We start from the raw sequence: 22,400 nt of genomic DNA on the forward strand, positions 1-22,400 counted from the left end.
AGCTGTTGTTCTGGGATTGATTTGCACTTTTCGCACCAAACTACGTTCATCTCTAGGAGACAGAATGCATGCTGAGCGGTGTGATGGCTGCGTGGTCCCATGGTGTTTATACTTGCATACTTTTGTTTGTACAGATGAACATGGTACCTTTAGGCATTTGGAAATTGCGCCCAATGATGAACCAGACTTGTGGAGGTCCACACTTTTTTTTTTGCTGAAGTCTTGGCTGATTTCTTTTGATTTTCCCATGATGTCAAGCAAAGAGGCACTGAGTTTGAAGGTAGGCCTTAAAATACATCCACAGGTACATCTCCAGTTCAGTACACCTCCTGTCAAAAGCTAATTGTCTAATTATCTAAAAGCTTTACATCATTTTCTGGAATTTTCCAAGCTGCTTAAAGGCACAGTTAACTTAATGTATGTAAAATTCAGACCCTCTGGAATTGTGATATAGTCAATTAAAAGTGAAATGATCTCTCTGTAAGCAATTGTTGGAAAAATTACTTGTGTCATGCGCAAATATGTCCTAAACGACTTGCCAAAACTATAGTTTGCTAATATTAAATCTGTGGAGTGGTTAAACAATTAGTTTTAATGACTGCAGCCTAAGTGTATGTAAACTTCTGACTTCAACTGTACATATGAACGGAGGTTTACATGGAGACAAGAAAGACTGCATCGTCACGATCTCGGTAAAGAAAGAAGCAGATTTTATTACTGCTCTTCAATTCAACAACACAGCAACAAGTGATTGATTTACTTACTCTTTTACTATAAATGCTGACATAAGAAAATTATCTGACATTGGCACATAATTCTGCTGTACATCCTGTGATTGTGTGATAGTTTATAAGCCCATATCACTAAATTCTGGTATTATAACCTTCTAGTTACACTGCGGTCAATTCCAGCGGAACTTTGTAAGACCCGCTGCTTCCGTGTTACAAAATAAAGGGAATAGCTATTGCAGTCTTGCAATGCTTCACTCCAGCCGACAGATGGCGCTGATGATACCACAAACGTTTTCAAACCAACAGTGTGTGCTCACATGCGAGGAAGACAGTGGCTCAGCTTGTTTACTTAAAAACAAAAATGGGGGCTACATTACATATATTTCCCGAAAACTCGTTTGGGTTTCTAGTTTGAAATTTGCGCCTATCATGTGAGACAGCAACCTTAAGCATGGAGGAATCGTGGGATTTTGAATTCGTGGCTCGTATTGTTGATAGTTTGGTGTCCTTTCTGTCCGAGTTTGTGGATGACTGGCTGGCCAACGACATGAGAGTCGCAGTGTTTAAAATACTGTTCAGCTGGCTCGTCCTCAGTCTCATCGCGATTCACTTCGCCTGGAAAGTGTACGGGAACACTGTCAACGATATGTACTACAGACAGGGTGGGTATCCGCAGAAGTAACAGATACAAATGGATTATGTTGCGCATAATACGACGTCATTTATATGAATCAGTCTATTGTTGAAACCATATAATGTATATAATTTTACGCCTTTTTGAATTGCAGTAATTGAGAACTAAATTAAATACAATATTTTTTTTACAGGAACTGGAGGACAGAATGGAGGTACCCCTGACACAGCATCCCATCGGAGTGGATGGTAGGTAGCCAGCCATTCGTTTTCTTCCATAACAGGTGCATATATTATATTACCCGTTTTCTGGGTAGAACACAAACACAAAAGAGCTGAATTTTAGGAAGCCTCGGTCACCATTCACTTTCATCGCATCTTTTTTTTTCTGTCATTCTACCAAACATCTCCTTTTGTGTTTCACGAAAGAATGTCATACGGGTTTGAGCAAACTATTCCTTTAGATTGTCCTGCAACGTGACAAATTATTTGGTATAAGTACAGGCATTTCGTAGTCTCTCAAATAATACGAGATAATAAAAACATATTTGACAAGAATTAGTCTGTTTGAAATAGTTTTAAAATTATAGCAGGTCACACAGCTGAACACTACTGTCACTGCTTGATGTGTTATTTGGCATGAAGTACATTCTCTTCCATTGTCAATTCTTATGTTTTCTGCTTGCCCTAGGGAGAGTGCAGCTGGTGATGCCATGAAAACCCACCGTGAGTGATGAACCTGCTGCTGGACTAAGAAGAGCACAAACTCACAAGTTGGAGAACGGTGACTGCATTCCTCCAAGATGTTTAAATAAAACAGAACCTGTGCCATAAAACCCTTACATGTATATTCATTGGTACTTTTGACACTGTGATGGACTGTGGTGCAAGATTCAAGACCCAAACACATGAAACTTTGTTCAAATATACCCAGTAGAAATGTGCTATGCAGTGCACTGCACAGAGAGCATATGATCTGACATCTAGTGGTTCCTACTCTTCTTTCAGGTTGTTTTGGAGACACTTTTATTTGGATAGAATTCTGCAAGTTGATAAGACCTGAGAGATACACAAATAATATCCTTTGACTACTAAAAACCGACAGCAATGCTGGACAAAATGAAAGGTCCCGAATGTTCACAAACTGTTCACTATTTGTAGAAATCACATAATATCATTGATTTGAGATGTAAGATAATAGTCTGTATATAGATAAGAAGACATAAATGTGCCTCTGACATGCCTTCTGGTATCCAAGGTTACTGCTGTCTTTTTGCTGTGAAAACAATAAAATGCAATTTGTATCTAGTTATGTGGATGGAATAAAAGAGAACTTTGATGTCAGCCAAAAAGGAAAGCTGCTTCAGAGTAGAGGAAGACTGATATATTGGTTTTACCAATTCATCGGTGTCGATAGTTGCTTTTTGGAACTATTGGTTATCTGCAGAAATCTATGCCAATAGTTGCGATAGGTTTTTTTTTTGTGTGTCTCCAACTGCATATCTTGTGAATAAAAATAAACCTTATTCCTCATTAAACCTCATCTGGTGAAAAAAATAAATAATATATATATACAGACACACACACACAGTGCATCTGGGAAGTATTCACAGTGCTTCACTTTTTCCACATTTTGTTATGTTACAGCCTTATTCCAAAATGGATTAAATTTATTCTTTTCCTCAAAATTATACAAACAATACCCCATAATGACAACGTGAAAGAAGTTTGTTTGAAATCTTTGCAAATGTATTAAAAATAAAAATTTTTTAAAAAAAATCACAGTACATAAGTATTTACAGCCTTTGCCATGACACTCAAAATTGAGCTCAGGTGCATCCTGTTTCCACTGATCATCCTTGAGACATTTCTACAACTGGATTGGAGTCCACCTGTGGTAAATTCAGTTGATTGGACATGATTTGGAAAGGCACACACCTGTCTATATAAGGTCCCACAGTTAACAGCGCATGTCAGAGCACAAACCAAGCCATGAAGTCCAAGGAATTGTCTGTAGACCTCCGAGACAGGATTGTATCGAGGCACAGATCTGGGGAAGGGTACAGAAAAATTTCTGTAGCATTGAAGGTCCCAATGAGCACAGTGGCGTCCATCATCCATAAATGGAACAAATTTGGAACCAGCAGGACTCTTCCTAGAGCTGGCTGCCTGGCCAAACTGAGCGATCGGGGTAGAAGGGCCTTAGTCAGGGAGGTGACCAAGAACCCGATGGTCACACTGACAGAGCTCCAGCATTTCTCTGTGGAGAGAGAGGAGAACCTTCCAGAAGAACAACCATTTCTGCAGCACTCCACCAATCAGGCCTGTATGGTAGAGTGGCCAGACGGAAGCCACTCCTCAGTAAAAGGCACATGACAGCCCGCCTGGAGTTTGCCAAAAGGCACCTGAAGGGACTCCCAGACCATGAGAAACAAAGATTGAACACTCTGGCCTGAATGGCAAGCATCATGTCTGGAGGAAACCAGGCACCGCTCACCACCTGGCCAATACCATCCCTACAGTGAAGCATGGTGGTGGCAGCATCATGCTGTGGGGATATTTTTCAGCAGCAGGAACTGGGAGACTAGTCAGGATCGAGGGAAAGATGAATGCAGCAATGTACAGAGACATCCTTGATGAAAACCTGCTCCAGAGCGCTCTGGACCTCAGACCGGGTCGAAGGGTCATTGTCCTGTTGGAAGATGAACCTAAGCACACAGCCAAGGTAACAAAGGAGTGGTTCCGGGACAACTCTGTGAATGTCCTTGAGTGGACCAGCCAGTGCCCAGACTTGAACCCGATTGAACATCTCTGGAGAGATCTGAAAATGGCTGTGCACTGACGCTCCCCATCCAACCTGATGGAGCTTGAGAGGTCCTGCAAAGAAGAATGGGAGAAACTGCCCAAAAATAGGTGTGCCAAGCTTGTAGCATCGTACTCAAAAAGACTTGAGGCTGTAATTGGTGCCAAAGTTGCTTCAACAAAGTATTGAGCAAAGGCTGTGAATATTTGTGTGTGTGTGTGTGTGTGTGTGTGTGTGTGTGTGTGTGTGTGGGGGGGGGGGGGTTTGTAATTTGCAAAGATTTCAAACAAACTTCTTCATGTTGTCATTATGGGGTATTGTTTGTAGAATTGAGGAAAATAATGTATTGAATCCATTTTGGAATAAGGCTGTAACAACAAAATGTGGAAAAAGTGAAGCGCTGTGAATACTTTCCAGATGCACTGTGTATATATACATACACCGGGTTGGGAGGGTTAGTTTTGAAATGTATTCCACTACAGAATACATGCTGTAATTTGTAATGTATCTTGTTACCCAAGGTCAGTAATGTATTCTAAATACTTTGAAATATTACTTCAGCACTGGTAGATTTTTTTTATTTATTTTTTTTCTCGCTTGTTTTGACGATAAAAACTCTCTGCCAGTACAGTAAGACAAAATACACGTTAAAAATACATTCTCTGAAAAACCTAAACATCTTATGCAGTGTTTCTAAAACAAGATAAATCAAATTGATCTGTTTTAAGGATTTTTAGATATTTTTACAAGAAAACAAAATTATCAAGAATAAGATTTTTGCCCTAATATCAAAGGTCTTACAAGAAAAAATTATGATCTAACGTGAATTTTCTTGATAATATGATCGTGCTTGGTAACGTGCATGTAAAATGGCTAGAAATAGCATTTTAGCTTGGCGTAAAGCTGAAAATTTACACAAGGTTTATTTCTATTTCTTCTACTTCAAATGTACTTCTCTGTCTGCTCGTATGAATGTAACACATCATAAAGTGTATCACTGCTGTTCAAATGCACTTTGGATCGCATCATTTATATGTATAAATGTTTTCCATCTGAAAGGACTTAATATTAAATTAAACAAATGACAATAAAATGCAAAGTAATCTCTTCAGTAATCAAAATACTTTTTGAATGTAACTGAATTCTAAATACCAATGATTTAAATCGTAACTGTAGTGGAATACAGTTACTTATATTTTGTATTTTAAATACGTATTCCCGTTACATGTATTCCGTTACTCCCCAACCCTGTATGTATAATATACAGGTGCATCTCAATAAATTACAATGTCATGGAAAAGTTAATTTCAGTAATTCAACTCAAATTGTGAAACTCGTGTATTAAATAAATCCAATGCACACAGACTGAAGTAGTTTAAGTCTTTGGTTCTTTTAATTGTGATGATTTTGGCTCACATTTAACAAAAACCCACCAATTCACTATCTTGAAAAATTAAAATACATCATAAGACCAATAAAAAAACATTTTTAGTGAATTGTTGGCCTTCTGGAAAGTATGTTCATTTACTGTATATGTACTCAATACTTGGTAGGGGCTCCTTTTGCTTTAATTACTGCCTCAATTCGGCGTGGCATGGAGGTGATCAGTTTGTGGCACTGCTGAGGTGGTATGGAAGCCCAGGTTTCTTTGACAGTGGCCTTCAGCTCATCTGCATTTTTTGGTCTCTTGATTCTCATTTTCCTCTTCACAATACCCCATAGATTCTCTATGGGGTTCAGGTCTGGTGAGTTTGCTGGCCAGTCAAGCACACCAACACCATGGTCATTTAACCAACTTTTGGTGCTTTTGGCAGTGTGGGCAGGTGCCAAATCCTGCTGGAAAATGAAATCAGCATCTTTAAAAAGCTGGTCAGCAGAAGGACGCATGAAGTGCTCCAAAATTTCTTGGTAAACGGGTGCAGTGACTTTGGTTTTCAAAAAACACAATGGACCAACACCAGCAGATGACATTGCACCCCAAATCATCACAGACTGTGGAAACTTAACACTGGACTTAAAGCAACTTGGGCTATGAGCTTCTCCACCCTTCCTCCAGACTCTAGGACCTTGGTTTCCAAATGAAATACAAAACTTGCTCTCATCTGAAAAGAGGACTTTGGACCACTGGGCAACAGTCCAGTTCTTCTTCTCCTTAGCCCAGGTAAGATGCCTCTGACATTGTCTGTGGTTCAGGAGTGGCTTAACAAGAGGAATACGACAACTGTAGCCAAATTCCTTGACACGTCTGTGTGTGGTGGCTCTTGATGCCTTGACCCCAGCCTCAGTCCATTCCTTGTGAAGTTCACCCAAATTCTTGAATCGATTTTGCTTGACAATCCTCATAAGGCTGCAGTTCTCTCGGTTGGTTGTGCATCTTTTTCTTCCACACTTTTTCCCTCCACTAAACTTTCTGTTAACATGCTTGGATACAGCACTCTGTGAACAGCCAGCTTCTATGGCAATGAATGTTTGTGGCTTACCTTCCTTGTGAAGGGTGTCAATGATTGTCTTCTGGACAACTGTCAGATCAACAGTCTTCCCCATGATTGTGTAGCCTAGTGAACCAAACTGAGAGACCATTTTGAAGGCTCAGGAAACCTTTGCTGGTGTTTTGAGTTGATTAGCTGATTGGCATGTCACCATATTCTAATTTGTTGAGATAGTGAATTGGTGGGTTTTTGTTAAATGTGAGCCAAAATCATCACAAAAGAACCAAAGACTTAAACTACTTCAGTTTGTGTGCATTGAATTTATTTAATACACGAATTTCACAATTTGAGTTGAATTACTGAAATAAATGAACTTTTCCACAACATTCTAATTTATTGAGATGCACCTGTATATATATAACGACTTGCCTATATATATATATATATATATATATATATATATATATATATATATATATATATATATATATATATATATATATATATAATAGGCAAGTCGTTTAGGACATCTACTTTGTGCATGACACGAGTAATTTTTCCAACAATTGCTTAGAGAGATTGTTTCATTTTTAATTGACTATATCACAATTCCAGTTGGTCAGAAGTTTACATACACTAAGTTATCTGTGCCTTTAAGCAGCTTGGAAAATTCCAGAAAATGATGTCAAGCCTTTAGGCAATTAGCTTCTGATAGGAGGCATACTAAATTGGAGGTGTACCTGTGGATGTATTTTAAGGCCTACCTTCAAACTCAGTGCCTCTTTGTTTGACATCATGGGACAATCAAAAGAAATCAGCCAAGACCTCAGAAAAAAAAACAAAAACAAAAAAAAACTGTGGACCTCCACACTTCTGGTTCATCCTTGGGAACAATTTCCAAATGCCTGAAGGTACCATGTCCATCTGTACAAACAATAGTATGCAAGCATAAACACCATGGGACCACGCAGCCACCATACCGCTCAGGAATGAGACGCAATCTGTCTCCTAGTGATGAATGTAGTTTGGTGCAAAAAGTGCAAATCAATCCCAGAACAACCTTGTGAAGATGCTGGAGGAAACAGGTAGACAAGTATCTATATCCACAGTAAAACGAGTCCTATATCAACATAACCTGAAAGGCTGCTCAGCATGGAAGACGCCACTGCTCCAAAACTGCCATAAAAAAGACGGACTACAGTTTGCAGGTGCACATAGGGACAAAGATCTTACTTTTTGGAGAAATGTCCTCTGGTCTAATGAAACAAAATTTGAACTGTTTGGCCATAATAACCATCGTTATGCTTGGAGGAAAAATGGTGAGGCTTGCAAGCTGCAGAACACTAACCCAACCGTGAAGCATGGGGGTGGCAGCATCATTTTGTGGGGGTGCTTTGCTGCAGGAGGGACTGCTGCACTTCACAAAATAAATGGCATCATGAAGGAAAATTATGTGGACATATTGAAGCAACATCAAGACATCAGCCAGGAAGTTAAAGCTTGGTCGCAAATGGGCCTTCCAAATGGACAATGACCCCAAGCATACCTCCAAAGTTGTGGCAAAATGGCTTAATGAAAACTAAGTCAAGGTATTGGAGGGGACATCACAAAGCCCTGACCTCAATCCGATAGAATATTTGTGGGAAGAACTGAAAAAGCGTATGCGAACAAGGAGGCCTACAAACCTGACTCAGTTACACCAGTTCTGTCTGGAGGAATGGGCCAAAATTCCAGCAACTTATCGTGAGAAGCTTGTGGAAGGCTACCCAAAAGTTTTGACCCATGTTAAACAATTTAAAGGCAATGCTACCAAATACTAACAAAGTGTATGTAAACTTCTGACCCACTGGGAATGTGATGAAACAAATAAAAGCTGAAATAAATCATTCTCTCTACTATTATTCTGACATTTCACATTCTTAAAATAAAGTAGTGATCCTAACTGACCTAAGACAGGGAATGCTTTCTATGATTAAATGTCAGGAACTGTGAAAACTGAGTTTAAATGTATTTGGCTAAGGTGTATGTAAACTTCTGACTTCAACTGTACACACACACACACCACTAAAACCATCTGCCTAATATGGTGTAGGTCCCCCTCGTGCCGCCAAAACAGCGCCAACCCACATCTAAGAATAGCTTTCTGAGATGCTATTCTTCTCACCACAATTGTACAGAGCGGTTATCTGAGTAACTATAGACTTTGTCAGTTCGAACCAGTCTGGCCATTCTCTGTTGACCTCTCTCATCAACAAGGCATATCCGTCCGCAGAACTGCGACACACTGGATGTTTTTTGTTTTTGGCCCCATTCGGAGTAAATTCTAGAGACTGTTGTGTGTGAAAATCCCAGGAGATCAGCAGTCACAGAAATACTCAAACCAGCCCACCTGGTGGTTTTAATGTTGTGGCTGATCGGCGCGCACACACGCGCCCACACACACACACACACACACACACACACACACAAATCCATTCATCTGGTGAATATATAGGCTTTAAAAAGCTTAACCTTGTAAATGCTTTAATATAGAGCTTTGCAACGGAGCCTCTACTTCAAAATAAGAGTCCCTTGAGTGTTTCGGGCTTGTTTATAGTTAAATGTCCCTCATTATGCACCAAATCTTTATTTTTGTCTATTTATTATTAAGATTTTGGTTGCACAATAAACTGTATCTGGGAGTGTATCCATTTTGAACTCCTGTAGCATCTATGCCCATGCCCGTCATAGTATGTAAAGACAAAGATTTTTTTTTTTACATTCTATAAATCGATCTTCAAAACTATTAACTGATTAATCCGTTATCTGACTTTTCCACCACCTTAGTTATCATATTGGCAAAATCCAATATCGGTCGATCTCTACTTCAGAGGTGGAGCAAGTTATTACATTTTGATTAAAGATTACAAAACCAAACTTTTTTTAATGTATTATTTTGGAATAACATGCACTGATGAATCGTGCACAAAAAGACGAGGATTGTGAATGAAAACCTTAAATACGGTCAATTTAAGCTGATTTCATGACTTTAAAGTGGTAAAAGTGACACTGCAGATATTGTTAGCTGTTATGTACAAGAAATTACTTTGTTATGAAAATATATGCTATAATGAGAAATCTTACAATTTGGGTTTGCTTAGAATTATACTTTTCTTCTAACAATTTAATGGAATAGTGCACTTGCGGCATACTAATCTATTCATCCATCCATCTATCTATAGTCAAATCACCAGCAGTGTCATTGGGGTGGTGGTGGCAGCAGCATTACATGCACATCCATTACATTGGTGCCTGTCAGTCCAGGCAAAAGTAATCTTCTTCCTCCAGAGAGCTTAGAGAAAAATGTGAATGAATCATTATTTGTTAGAAAGCCATCAATGTCCAGACCTTGAGTTATGGCCTCTTCCATCAGGTTCCCATCAGTGACTGCACCAGCTGCATCAGTGGGGCCATCCTGCCCATCGGTTCCTCCACTGAGGAACACTGCACCACTCTTCACTTCTCCACCACTAAGCTCAAGCCCCACCCGCAGGGCTAACTCCTGGTTTCTGCCTCCCCTGCCCTTTCCGGTCAATTGCACAGTTGGCTCTCCTCCAGCCAGCAGACAGGTAGCGCCCCAACCTTCCTTCCTCTCCTCTTCAAGCACCTGCATGGTGCGACACAGGTCCCAGCTCTCTATCCCAACCTCTGGCCCTAGCTGAAGGATCTGTGCAGCAAGCTCTGGAGGAGGTTCCTTTCCTGGGGAACATGCAAACCACAAAAGCAGGCCATATAGGCGGGCAACAGAGCAAACATCACCGCATACCCCTGGAGATAGAATGACAGGTCGAAGTCCTAATTCACTGGCCTTACGGCTTGCACATTCAAGAGCAATGGTGTTTGAACCAATCACAACATTTAAAACATGGTTTTTGACCTCTTGTGGCTTTTCATGCACCTGTGTACCCCTACTGGGGCCAGTTTTACTAAGCACCTCTTTCACAGAGGAAGGGAGTAAGTCAGAAAGCTTATAATGATCCAAGATAGTCCAGACCTCCTCTGGCCATGTGTCACTCCCAACTGTAGGACCACTGGCTATCAAATCCAGAGGATCTCCAATGACATCTGATAGAATCAATGCGACCACCTTAAAGAAAATAAATGTCAGAGTTCGAGTAAATATTAAGCAAATCCAACATTACTAGGTTAAGTTGAATCTTTTCATAAATATTTTTCAGGTAATAGCAGAGAAAAATTTCAGAACTGCAAAATATTAGTGATGGGGCATTTAAAACACTGCTTCACGAATAGGGTTGGGTACCAAGAATCGGTTCCTGTTCAGAACCAGTTCCATTCTTTAAAAAATACCAGAATCGTATGAGCTTTGTGACTTTCACTTCCGTTAACAGTTCCCTTACAAGCAATTTCCCACCGATGTGGATGGAACAACTAAAATACTCTGACAGTGTTTTCAGAGGCGCATTGCAGCAGTGCTGCCCTCGACTGGTTCTACAGTGTAAAACACACAGTGCTACAAGTGTATTTTGATTCCCAAGCAAATGACTCTTATAAGCCAGCTCTTTTGAATGTACAGGTGCTTCCTGTATACTCCAGTATCGAAGTAATCAATTGCAAGTTATGAATTTCCAACTCAAAATGAAATGAGAACTGTTAAAGTCTTACAAGCCTGATCCATAACATTAGACTACATAACACAGTCTAAACTGTCTCTGGAACTGTTATGTAATGTTACTTCCTAAGACCTCTGAGACGTAAATCAAGCAGTGCAGTTACTGACTGGTTCTTCATATGACAATTGTAATTAAAGATACACAAATTTTGTTGTAATAAGTGGAATTTTATAAAAGAATAAATGTAATATGCCATCACATTTCTTGTTTGTTTAGATTTTTATTTAAAATGTATTTTGGATCAATTACTTGCTTGTATTTATGTCTCAAAAAAGTCTGCATACACACCTTTTACAAGAACTGTATTAAATTTATTTCTGATTTATTTCTGCTCTGTAGAAACCTGAAATGATCTTATCATTTGGCAATAGACTGCTGAGGGAATAAAATACATTAAGAATTGCATTTCTCATTTCCAAATAATTCTTAAAAAAAAAAAAAGAATGACTGGAATCGTTACTGGAACATTTAAGCAACCATAATTGTTAAGAGGAATCTGAACCAGAATCTTTAAATTCCTTACGATTCCCATCCCTATTCAAAAAGCTTCGAAACCTTTACAAATCTTTTGTTTTGAACTAGTGTCTCGGCGCACGTATCAAAACGGCCAAGCCACATGGCTTAGTTACCTCAAACTGTTTTGAAACATTCTAAATAATTATCATAAAAAAGGCCAACTTATACAGTATGAAGGTCTACAAAGATAGATTCTTCTAAGACTCACATCTACATTTTCCAAGATACTGTAGATTGTCCTTAAATAAAAAATAGAGCATTGTGTCATTAAAGCTGCTTTTGATTAGTCTTCCCATTGTATAGACATTATTGCAACCAGCAGTTTACCTGATTAAAGTGCTTTGAATTGGTTCAAATTATTTTGAGTTTCAGAAAGCTTAATTTTTCCCAGCATTACTAAATATAAAAAATTAAATAAAAATCTGCTATATACTGCACACCTTTTTAAAAGTGTTCTAGGTCTTTTTGTTCATTGTTGTATGTCAGTGTTACCTGGGCTGGGTAGGCACATTGGGCAAGTCCTCCACCCTTTAACAGGGACAGAGCTCGTCGCACTGTATTAAGCTCCTGAATTGTGGCCCCTGCTGCTGCAAGTTGCCGTGTCACATCCTGTTTCTCCAGCAAGGACATGGGTGGGGCCGGAGCAGGTAACAGAGCTGAACCACCACCTGTGCATAAATGTGTGCAAAAAATGTAAGATATAATGTTTAAGATTTCTATCCCTATGAATAAATATGTTGCAAAAGAAATGTATTTAAAAAAAGTCAATTGATTGTTTTCCCCATGGGCATTTCTTTACAATTGCCATTATTGCACTTACAATTCAGGCATCAAACTTGGGTTGTGGTTGCAACTTTCTACATTGTTGCACTATGGTGAAAGGTGACACCTGAATTTAATGAATTGACCTCTGTACAAATCACAGTACCAGAGATGAGCACAAGCAGCAGGTCTTTCTCAGTCAGACCACTGGCCAGCTCTCGAATACACTCTGCTGACCTCTGGGCATCTGCATCTGGTAAGTTGTGCTTTGCTCCTTCCATCACTGTAATTCTACTGTTATTCTCAAGCAGCATCTTCCTGAATAGGCATACAAACAAGAGTTTCTCTGTAACTTCCATACAGCTAGTCTAAATAAAAAATAAAAATGTTCTACCTATAGTAGCTAAGTCCACTGAAGTCAGTTCAACTTTAAGTCTAAGTGATTTTAGTGCTTAGAATCTTTAATTATGATGCCTATTTTTAAGTTTCGGTTGATTGTTGTAAACAAATTTCAAATCAATGTAATTACAGTAATAACTGCTTCAATTATAGCTAATAAATGGGTGAATCACACAAAAACATTTCCCCAAAAATCAATAGTAATTTTTTTTATATATATAAATAAGTTATTTTGCGTAAAGAGAATGAAGCATATTTCTGGACTATTAAGAATTGTTTGCATAGTAACATAATTTTCATTACAATTAAGCACATTTCCCCCTCAATACTGTAATGCATCTGGATGTTGTACTTTTGAGGATTTTCTTTGTAATTCCCATTGTTCTCAATGGTGAAGTCATTCTCAATGATTGTATTAGATTCTCATTAGTGTAATGCAAGAAAAAGAAAATACTTTAACATAATGATTTTTTTTTTATGTAAATCAGCACAAAATGATGCACAAATACTAGTTTAAATAATTTAAACTATATATATATATATATATATATATATATATATATATACACACACACACACACACACATACAGGTGCATCTCAATAAATTAGAATAAATTACAATGTCATGGAAAAGTTCATTTCAGTAATTCAACTCAAATTGTGAAACTCGTGTATTAAATTCAATGCACACAGACTGAAGTAGTTTAAGTCTTTGGTTCTTTTAATTGTGATGATTTTGGCTCACATTTAACAAAAACCCACCAATTCACTATCTCAAAAAATTAGAATACATCATAAGACCAATAAAAAAAACATTTTTAGTGAATTGTTGGCCTTCTGGAAAGTATGTTCATTTACTGTATATGTACTCAATACTTGGTATGGGCTCCTTTTGCTTTAATTACTGCCTCAATTTGGCGTGGCATGGAGGTGATCAGTTTGTGGCACTGCTGAGGTGGTATGGAAGCCCAGGTTTCTTTGACAGTGGCCTTCAGCTCATCTGCATTTTTTGGTCTCTTGTTTCTCATTTTCCTCTTGACAATACCCCATAGATTCTCTATGGGGTTCAGGTCTGGTGAGTTTGCTGGCCAGTCAAGCACACCAACACCATGGTCATTTAACCAACTTTTGGTGCTTTTGGCAGTGTGGACAGGTGCCAAATCCTGCTGGAAAATGAAATCAGCATCTTTAAAAAGCTGGTCAGCAGAAGGAGGCATGAAGTGCTCCAGAATTTCTTGGTAAACGGGTGCAGTGACTTTGGTTTTCAAAAAACACAATGGACCAACACCAGCAGATGACATTGCACCCCAAATCATCACAGACTGTGGAAACTTAACACTGGACTTCAAGCAACTTGGGCAATGAGCTTCTCCACCCTTCCTCCAGACTCTAGGACCTTGGTTTCCAAATGAAATACAAAACTTGCTCTCATCTGAAAAGAGGACTTTGGACCACTGGGCAACAGTCCAGTTCTTCTTCTCCTTAGCCCAGGTAAGACGCCTCTGACGTTGTCTGTGGTTCAGGAGTGGCTTAACAAGAGGAATACGACAACTGTAGCCAAATTCCTTGACACGTCTGTGTGTGGTGGCTCTTGATGCCTTGACCCCAGCCTCAGTCCATTCCTTGTGAAGTTCACCCAAATTCTTGAATCGATTTTGCTTGACAATCCTCATAAGGCTGGGGTTCTCTCGGTTGGTTGTGCATCTTTTTCTTCCACACTTTTTCCTTCCACTCAACTTTCTGGTAACATGCTTGGATACAGCACTCTGTGAACAGCCAGCTTCTTTGGCAATGAATGTTTGTGGCTTACCCTCCTTGTGAAGGGTGTCAATGATTGTCGTCTGGACAACTGTCAGATCAACAGTCTTCCCCATGATTGTGTAGCCTAGTGAACCAAACTGAGAGACCATTTTGAAGGCTCAGGAAACCTTTGCAGGTGTTTTGAGTTGATTGGCATGTAACCATATTCTAATTTGTTGAGATAGTGAATTGGTGGGTTTTTGTTAAATGTGAGCCAAAATCATCACAATTAAAAGAACCAAAGACTTAAACTACTTCAGTCTGTGTGCATTGAATTTATTTAATACACGAGTTTCACAATTTGAGTTGAATTACTGAAATAAATGAACTTTTCCACAACATTCTAATTTATTGAGATGCACCTGTATATATATATATATATATAATGCATTCAGAAAGCATTCAGACCCCTTCATTATTTTTCAAATTTTTTATGTTCAGCCTTATGCTAAAATGATTAAAAACAACCTTCACATCATCTACACTCCATACCCCATGATGACAAAGCAAAAACCAGATTTTTGATAAGTTTGCAAATTTATTAAAAGAAAAAACTGATAATCACATTGACATAAGTAATCAGACTCTTAACTCAGTACTTAGTTGAAGCACCTTTGGCAGCGATTACAGCCTCAAGTCTTTTTGGGTATGATGCGACAAGCTTTGCACACCTGGATTTAGGGATTTCTGCAGATCCTCTCAAGCTCTGTCTGGTTGGATGGGGACCATCGGTGGACAGCCATTCTGAAGTCTCTCCAGAGATGTTCAATTGGGTTCAAGTCAGGGCTGGACCACTCAAGGACATTCACAGAGTTGTCCCTAAGCCACTCTTGCGTTGTCTTGGCTGTATGCTTAGGGACATTGTCCTATTGGAAGGTGAACCATTGGCACAGTATGAGGTTCTGAGTGCTCTGGACCAGGATTTCATTAAGGATCTCTCTATTTTGCTGTGTTCAGCTTTCCTTCAAGCATGACCAGTCCCTGCCACTGAAAAGTACCACCACAGCATGATACTACCACCACGTTTCACTGTTGGGATGGTATTGCGCAGGTGATGAGCAGTGCCTGGTTTCCTCCAGACATGACGCTAGGAATTGAGGCCAAACAGTTCAATCTTTGTTTCATCAGACCAGAGAATCTTGTTTCTCACAGACTGAGAGTCCTTTAGGTGCTTTTTTGCAAATTCCAAGCAGGCTTTCAAGTGTCTGGCCACTTTGCCATAAAGACCAGATCGGTGGAGTGTTGCAGTGATGGTTGTCCTTCTGCAAGTTTCTCCCATCTCCACACATAATCTCTGGAGCTCAACCAGAGTGACCATCGGGTTCTTGGTCACCTCTCTTACCAAGGCCCATTTGGATTGCTCAGTTTGGCCGGGCGGCCAGCTCTAGGAAGAATCCTGGTTGTTCCAAACTTCTTCCATTTAAGAATTATGGATGCCACTATGCTCTTGGGAACCTTCAATGCAGCAATTTTTTTTTGAAGCCTTCCCCAGAACTGTGCCTCGACACAATCCTCTCTCTGATCTCTGCAGGCAGTTCCTTTGACCTCATGGCTTTGTTTTTGCTCTGATATGAATTTTCAGCTGTGAGACCTTATATAGACAGGAGTGTGCCTTTCCAAATCATGTCCAATCAATTGAATTTGCCATAGGTGGATTCCAATCAAAGCGTAGAAACATCTCAAAGATGATCAAGAGAAATGGGATGCACCTGAGCTAAATTTATATATACCCTGCCTGCCTATATATACACTGCAATTCAAAAGTTTGGGGTCACCTGACTGAAATGCTTCTCATGATCTTAAAAACCTTTTGATTTGAAGGCATATGCTTAAATGTTTTAAAATTAGTTTTGTAGACAAAAACATAATTGTGCCAACATATTAATTTATTTAATTACAAAACGTAAAAAAAAAAAAAAAAAAAAAAAAAACAGTTTTTGAAATGGATGATTTGGACCGAATAATAAAGAAAAGCAGCTAATAAGTGCCCAGTATTGAAGGAAACTCCTTCAATACTGTTTAAAAATCATCCCAGGGTGATACCTCAAGAAGTTGGTTGAGAAAATGTCAAGAGTATGTTTCTGCAAATTCTATGCAAAGGGTGGCTACTTTGAAGATGCTAAAATATAACATAGTTTTGATTTATTTTGGAATTTTTTTAGTCACAACACAATTCCTATAGTTCCATTTCTGTTCTTCCATAGTTTTGATGACTTTAATATTATCCTTAAATGTGAAAAATAATAATAATAATGAATGAGTAAGTGACCCTAAACTTTTGACCGGTAGTGTATATATACTGTGTGTGTGTATAACAACAAACACACAGTATATACACTAGCGGCCAAAAGTTTGGAATAATGTACAGATTTTGCTGTTTCGGAAGGAAATTGGTACTTTAATTCACCAAAGTGGCATTCAACTGATCACAAAGTATAGTCAGGACATTACTGATGTAAAAAAAAAAGAAGCACCATCACTATTTGAAAAAAATAATTTTTTATTAAATCTAGACAGCAGCCATCACTCCAACACCTTATCCTTGAGTAATCATGCTAAACTGCTAATTTGGTACTAGAAAATCACTTGCCATTATATCAAACACAGTTGAAAGCTATTTGGTTCGTTAATGAAGCTTAAAATTGTCTTTGTGTTTGAATTGCCACAGTATGCAATAGACAGGCATGTCTTAAGGTCAATATTAGGTCAAAAATGGCAAAAAAGAAACAGCTTTCTCTAGTAACTCATCAGTCAATCATTGAGGAATGAAGGCTATACAATGCTTGAAATTACCAAAACACTGAAGATTTCACACAAAAGTGTACACTGCAGTCTTCAAAGACAAAGGACAACTGACTCTAACAAGGACAGAAAGAGATGCGGAAGGCCCAGATACAACTAAACAAGAGGATAAGTACATCAGCATCTCTAGTTTGAGAAATAGACGCCTCACATGTCATCAGCTGACAGCTTCATTGAATTCTACCCGCTTAACACCAGTTTCATGTACAACAGTAAAGAGAAGACTCAGGGGTGCAGGCCTTATGGGAAGAATTGCAAAGAAAAAGCCACTTTTGAAATAGAAAAACAAAAAGAAAAGGTTAGATTGGGCAAAGAAACACAGACACTGGACAACAGATCATTGGAAAAGAGTGTTATGGATCTTAAACCCATTGAGCTTTTGTGGGATCAGATAGACTGTAAGATGAGTGAGAAATGCCTGACAAGACAGCCACACCTATGGCAAGTGCTACAGGAAGCGTGGGGTGAAATGTCACCTGAGTATCTGGACAAACTGACAGCTAGAATATCAAGGATCTGCAAAGCTGTCATTGCTGCACATGGAGAATTTTTTGATGAGAACTCTTTGAAGTAGTTCAAGAACTTCAAATTTTAATAGTAATTTTTCAGGTTATTTATGTCCTGACTATATATTGTGATCACCTGAATGCCACTTTGGTGAATAAAAGTACAAATTTCTTTCCATAAGAGCAAAATCTGTACATTATTCCTAACTTTTGGCCGCCAGTGTATATATAACTTTTTTTGTGTTAAAATACAGAGAATGGGGGGAGTATCTTGATAGCTTTTTTTTTTTAAAGGAAATATCACTTCTCATTTCCTTATTTTGAGTTTAAGGTGAAATTTCACAAATATGACATGTTCTTGAAAGGTTTTGTGAGATTCACCCAAGCAAAAGAAAAACAAAACCAAACAAAAACACATTCTAAGATGGTGAAAAATACTTACTCTTTCCCATGATGTTGTAGTGTATTCTGTATACCATGCGGCACGCTGACCACCCCTTTAATCAGATGGTCCCCTACAATCCTCTCTGCTTCTGCTGCCATCCCAAGCACAGCCTTACCAAAGCCCACCAAATAAAGGTTATTACTAAGAGTGAAACTCTGACCACCCACAAGCAGTTTGTCTCCATGTCGCTCCAGACTCCTGCAGACCACTTTGTCTGGCTGCACACCTTCAACCGCCGCAGAAAACACAGCCCGGGCTCGCGTCTCTAATGATGACATCCTACGAGAGCGTAATGATGCAAACCCCACCCGCAGTGGATGCCACAGGTGAAGAGAACGTGTGAGAGCAAGAATCTGAGCCATAAACCAATAAAACTGTCCACACCAGAGGAAGAGGGCTGCTTAACACCTGAGGAGAGAAATTAGAAGCAGGGTGATTAAAGAAATAGTTCACGCAAAATGAAAATTCTCTTTTCATTTACTCACCCTCATGTCATCCCACATGTGTATGGCTTTCTTTCTTCTGCAGGACACAAATGAAGATTTTTAGAAGATTATCACAGCTATGTAGGTCCATACAATGCAAGTGAATGGTGATCAGAACTTTAAAGCTCCAAAAACATAAAAGTAGGCAGCATAAACATAATCCATGCAACTTCAGCGGTTAAATCCACGTCTTCAAAAGCGGTATGATAAGTGTGGGTGAGAAACAGATCAATATTTAAGTCCTTTTTTATTATAATTTTCCATCTTTGATCAGCCCTGACCAGTAGATGGTGATTAGAAGTAGAATGTGGAAGAGGAGATTTATAGTACTAAAGGACCTCAATATTGATCTGTTTCTGACCCATGCCATATCATATCGCTTCTGAAGATAAGGATTTAACCACTAGAGTCTTATGGATTACTTTTATGCTGCCGTTAAGTGCTTTTTGTAGCGTCAAATTTTGGTCACAATTCACTTGCATTGTGTGGACCTACAGAGAGCAGAGATATTCTTTAAAAAATGTTGGTGTTCTGCAGAAAGAAAGTCATAGACATCTGGGATGGCTGAGAATGAGTAAATGATGAAAGAATTTTTTTTTTTTTTTTGGTGAACTATTACTTTAATATTCAAGTACATTAACTTTCAACATTAGAGATCAATAACAGCTTATGAGAAAGCTACAACTCATTTCATCTGTTGCTCACGTCAATAGATACATGTAAACAAAACTTTGAGGTACCATACATATATAAATAATTTTACATATATATATATATATATATATATATATCATTTTATTTCATTTGTTTCAGTCAGTATATTAACTGAACAATTTTAATCCTTAAAGAACTTCAACTCATATCAGGTTTCAAATTGTTATTTTAAATCTGAAAACACTAATTACAAGGTAGCCACATTGTGCCTTCATTAATTTTATGAAAACTTACCTGCACACTGTGCCTGGAAAACCTGAAGCTCTTTTAAGAACTGACAAAACTGCTCCCCAAACCATAAGCCAGTCACTATGTCAGCTGCATTACACCAGAGCCTGTGTACTGAGTGAATAATGATTGACTAGAGCTGACCATAGGGCAGAGGGTAGTTTTTAACTAGCCAGTTTAAAAAGGAGGTTTATGGATTCACCAAGGGTCAATCCTAAAACAACAGAGGGGGAAGGTAATGTAACAGATGTTAGAAACAAGTTAAAGTGATAACGCCGGCCAGTGTTGTATACTGTACGTCTATGGACACACCACTATTACAATCATACCGCACAAAATAAACATAAACATCAACCCACGACCTGTCATGACTCATTACCGATGAAAACATAAAAACGGCTCTTTAAAACAGTAAACGCCTGTCTCAGCAAACACAGTCAGAACGTTCCCCCAACGTTAGCGTGTGTTTTGGAAGCCAACTCCTAACGTCCAAGGAACAATGCCTTTTTTCTTTCAACCATACACTAACTAACGTTAACGGAACGTTGCGGGAACCAAAAATTGTTATCTGGTGTAGCCGTTAACAGATGTAATTTACCTGTGTCATCGCCATCGCTCGACTTTGTTGACAGTCACACGGGTTGTTTGTCAATTAACACACACCTACAGTATATAACCATTGGAGGACAAAAGTGGTCGGGTAATAACTGTGCGGTAAGATGGCAATTAGAGTAAAACATTGGTCAGGTATGATGAGTCTAAACAGTATTTCTCCTAATTAGACTCTGTGTGCACAACTCAACTGCTACTAAAGTTTCTCGGTATTGTTATGCGGATGTAAATTATTTTCAAGGCGCTGAAATGGCACGTACATCCGTTGTCATGTGGTACATGTTATTTTTCTCAGCGCTGATCAAGATGAACCAATCACAGTTCATTGCGTTGCCCCAAGCGCCTCATGGAGGAATACAAAAAATGTCGCCTGATGCTGGGTGCTTACTGCCCAGTTTCTTGTCTTATTGAAAACATTTACAAACTAAAAGCGTAATGGCTAATGGCCAGTTTAAGGTTCCCTTGTTTCATCAGTCTTACAATTACGATAAGAGATAACAACGTGAATTCACTGAGAGTAATCAGACAAGTAGTTGGTATGCTTTAAAGAAGCAGTGACACTTGTTCACCTGGAGGTGGCATCATTCGATAACAGCCAACATAAGCAGCGACAAAAACAGTCAAACTGAACTGCCACAGACATTACAACTACTAAACCCTTGACAGCACACACACATTTGTAACACTCTTACACAAAAGAAACTGCACACCAAAGGAGTCACTTTACCATCTCTGCTGTTATTTGTGGCACCAAAACAGTGGAGGTGACAGCACTGTGCTGCAGATGACATCATCCTTCCTGTTATCAGAGTCTCCCAGCTCCATCTGTTACTCACACCCATGGGGAGAAGAGTGGCAGAAGTGTTCAGTACAAGTAGTATCCCAAACCTACGAAAAACTTCACAATCATATTCATTGTGCAGGAACAAAGCACAAGATTTCATTTTCATACCTGTATAAAGATGCCTTGGGGGGTGCACATAGATTCTAGTTAATTGCTTCTCTTGAGACTAAGTCGTCATGGCTGATTAAACCAGGGAATATTCAATTTCCAGGGGCATGGAAATGATAGCCTAACAAGGAATCAATAATCATGATCCCATTCTATGGCTGCTGAAGATGTTTAATTTGAGAAGGTAATGTATCACATACCAAAACGTATCTTACACCTGTACTTTTTATAAAACAGTCACTCTAAGCATGCAAAAAAATAAATACAAAATAATAAAATGATACACCGCATTGTCATGGATAATTGATGTACAGAAGGCTATGTAATTCTCATGTGGCTTGCAGCTAGCAGATGGGAAGAGGTCACACTACTGGCTGGTATTTCTATTTTGCAGCACAAGTGACCCTCTATGAGTACAATCTTTTTTGTATCTTGTCCTTGTGGCAATCATATGCTCCGTTATTTTATAAAGGGCGTGGATTGGCTACAGTGTGCAGGGCCTTTGGAGGTTTTCCATTAGTGATCACTTACAGTATTCATTTGTCTGCACACCTAACTGGTATGGCAAGCCGTTTTAGCTTTTATTTATTCGCAGGATATTAATTGTTGATATCAACAATTCAATTTTCACTAGGTAGAATTTTAATTCTTGATATCAAAAATGACGTTACTCGCAGAAATCACATTCTTGATATCAAAAATGGGATTTCAACTAGTAAAACCATAATTTTTTATATCTATAATTTAATTTTCACTAGTAAAGTTTCATACCGATATGTCATTCACTCTTATTCAAAATGCAATTATTAATAAAAAAGTTTCTTACTAGTTGAAAGTCCAATTTTACATATCAACAATTATTTTCTCACTAGTAAAAATAGAATTTTTGATATCAAGAATGTAATTTCTACT

General features: G+C 38.6%; 2 protein-coding genes across 3 annotated transcripts; one reads left to right on the plus strand and one right to left on the minus strand.

The window, feature by feature from the left end:
- The first annotated feature begins 1,008 nt into the window (after window positions 1-1,008).
- LOC127449128 (T-cell leukemia translocation-altered gene protein homolog) lies at window positions 1,009-2,922 on the plus strand. The gene is made up of 3 exons (XM_051712323.1): window positions 1,009-1,393; window positions 1,559-1,613; window positions 2,056-2,922. Exons 1-3 carry the CDS (start codon window positions 1,183-1,185, stop codon window positions 2,096-2,098), a joined length of 309 nt encoding a protein of 102 aa, XP_051568283.1. The 5' UTR covers window positions 1,009-1,182; the 3' UTR covers window positions 2,099-2,922.
- A 6,564-nt stretch (window positions 2,923-9,486) lies between these two features.
- glyctk (glycerate kinase) lies at window positions 9,487-20,773 on the minus strand. 2 transcript variants are annotated; one of them, XM_051712299.1, is made up of 6 exons: window positions 20,523-20,773; window positions 19,931-20,038; window positions 18,495-18,905; window positions 12,711-12,862; window positions 12,275-12,450; window positions 9,487-10,722 (listed from the first exon to the last, which is right to left on the minus strand). In XM_051712299.1, exons 3-6 carry the CDS (start codon window positions 18,857-18,859, stop codon window positions 9,835-9,837), a joined length of 1,581 nt encoding a protein of 526 aa, XP_051568259.1. In that variant the 5' UTR covers window positions 18,860-18,905; window positions 19,931-20,038; window positions 20,523-20,773; the 3' UTR covers window positions 9,487-9,834. The 2 variants fall into 2 exon arrangements, with proteins under 2 accessions (XP_051568259.1, XP_051568258.1); XM_051712298.1 differs by having other exon boundaries at window positions 19,931-20,138.
- Between the last annotated feature and the right edge of the window lie 1,627 nt (window positions 20,774-22,400).

The sequence above is a fragment of the Myxocyprinus asiaticus genome, chromosome 12 (genome assembly GCF_019703515.2).
Source record: "Myxocyprinus asiaticus isolate MX2 ecotype Aquarium Trade chromosome 12, UBuf_Myxa_2, whole genome shotgun sequence".
Classification (NCBI taxonomy): Eukaryota; Metazoa; Chordata; class Actinopteri; order Cypriniformes; family Catostomidae; genus Myxocyprinus; species Myxocyprinus asiaticus.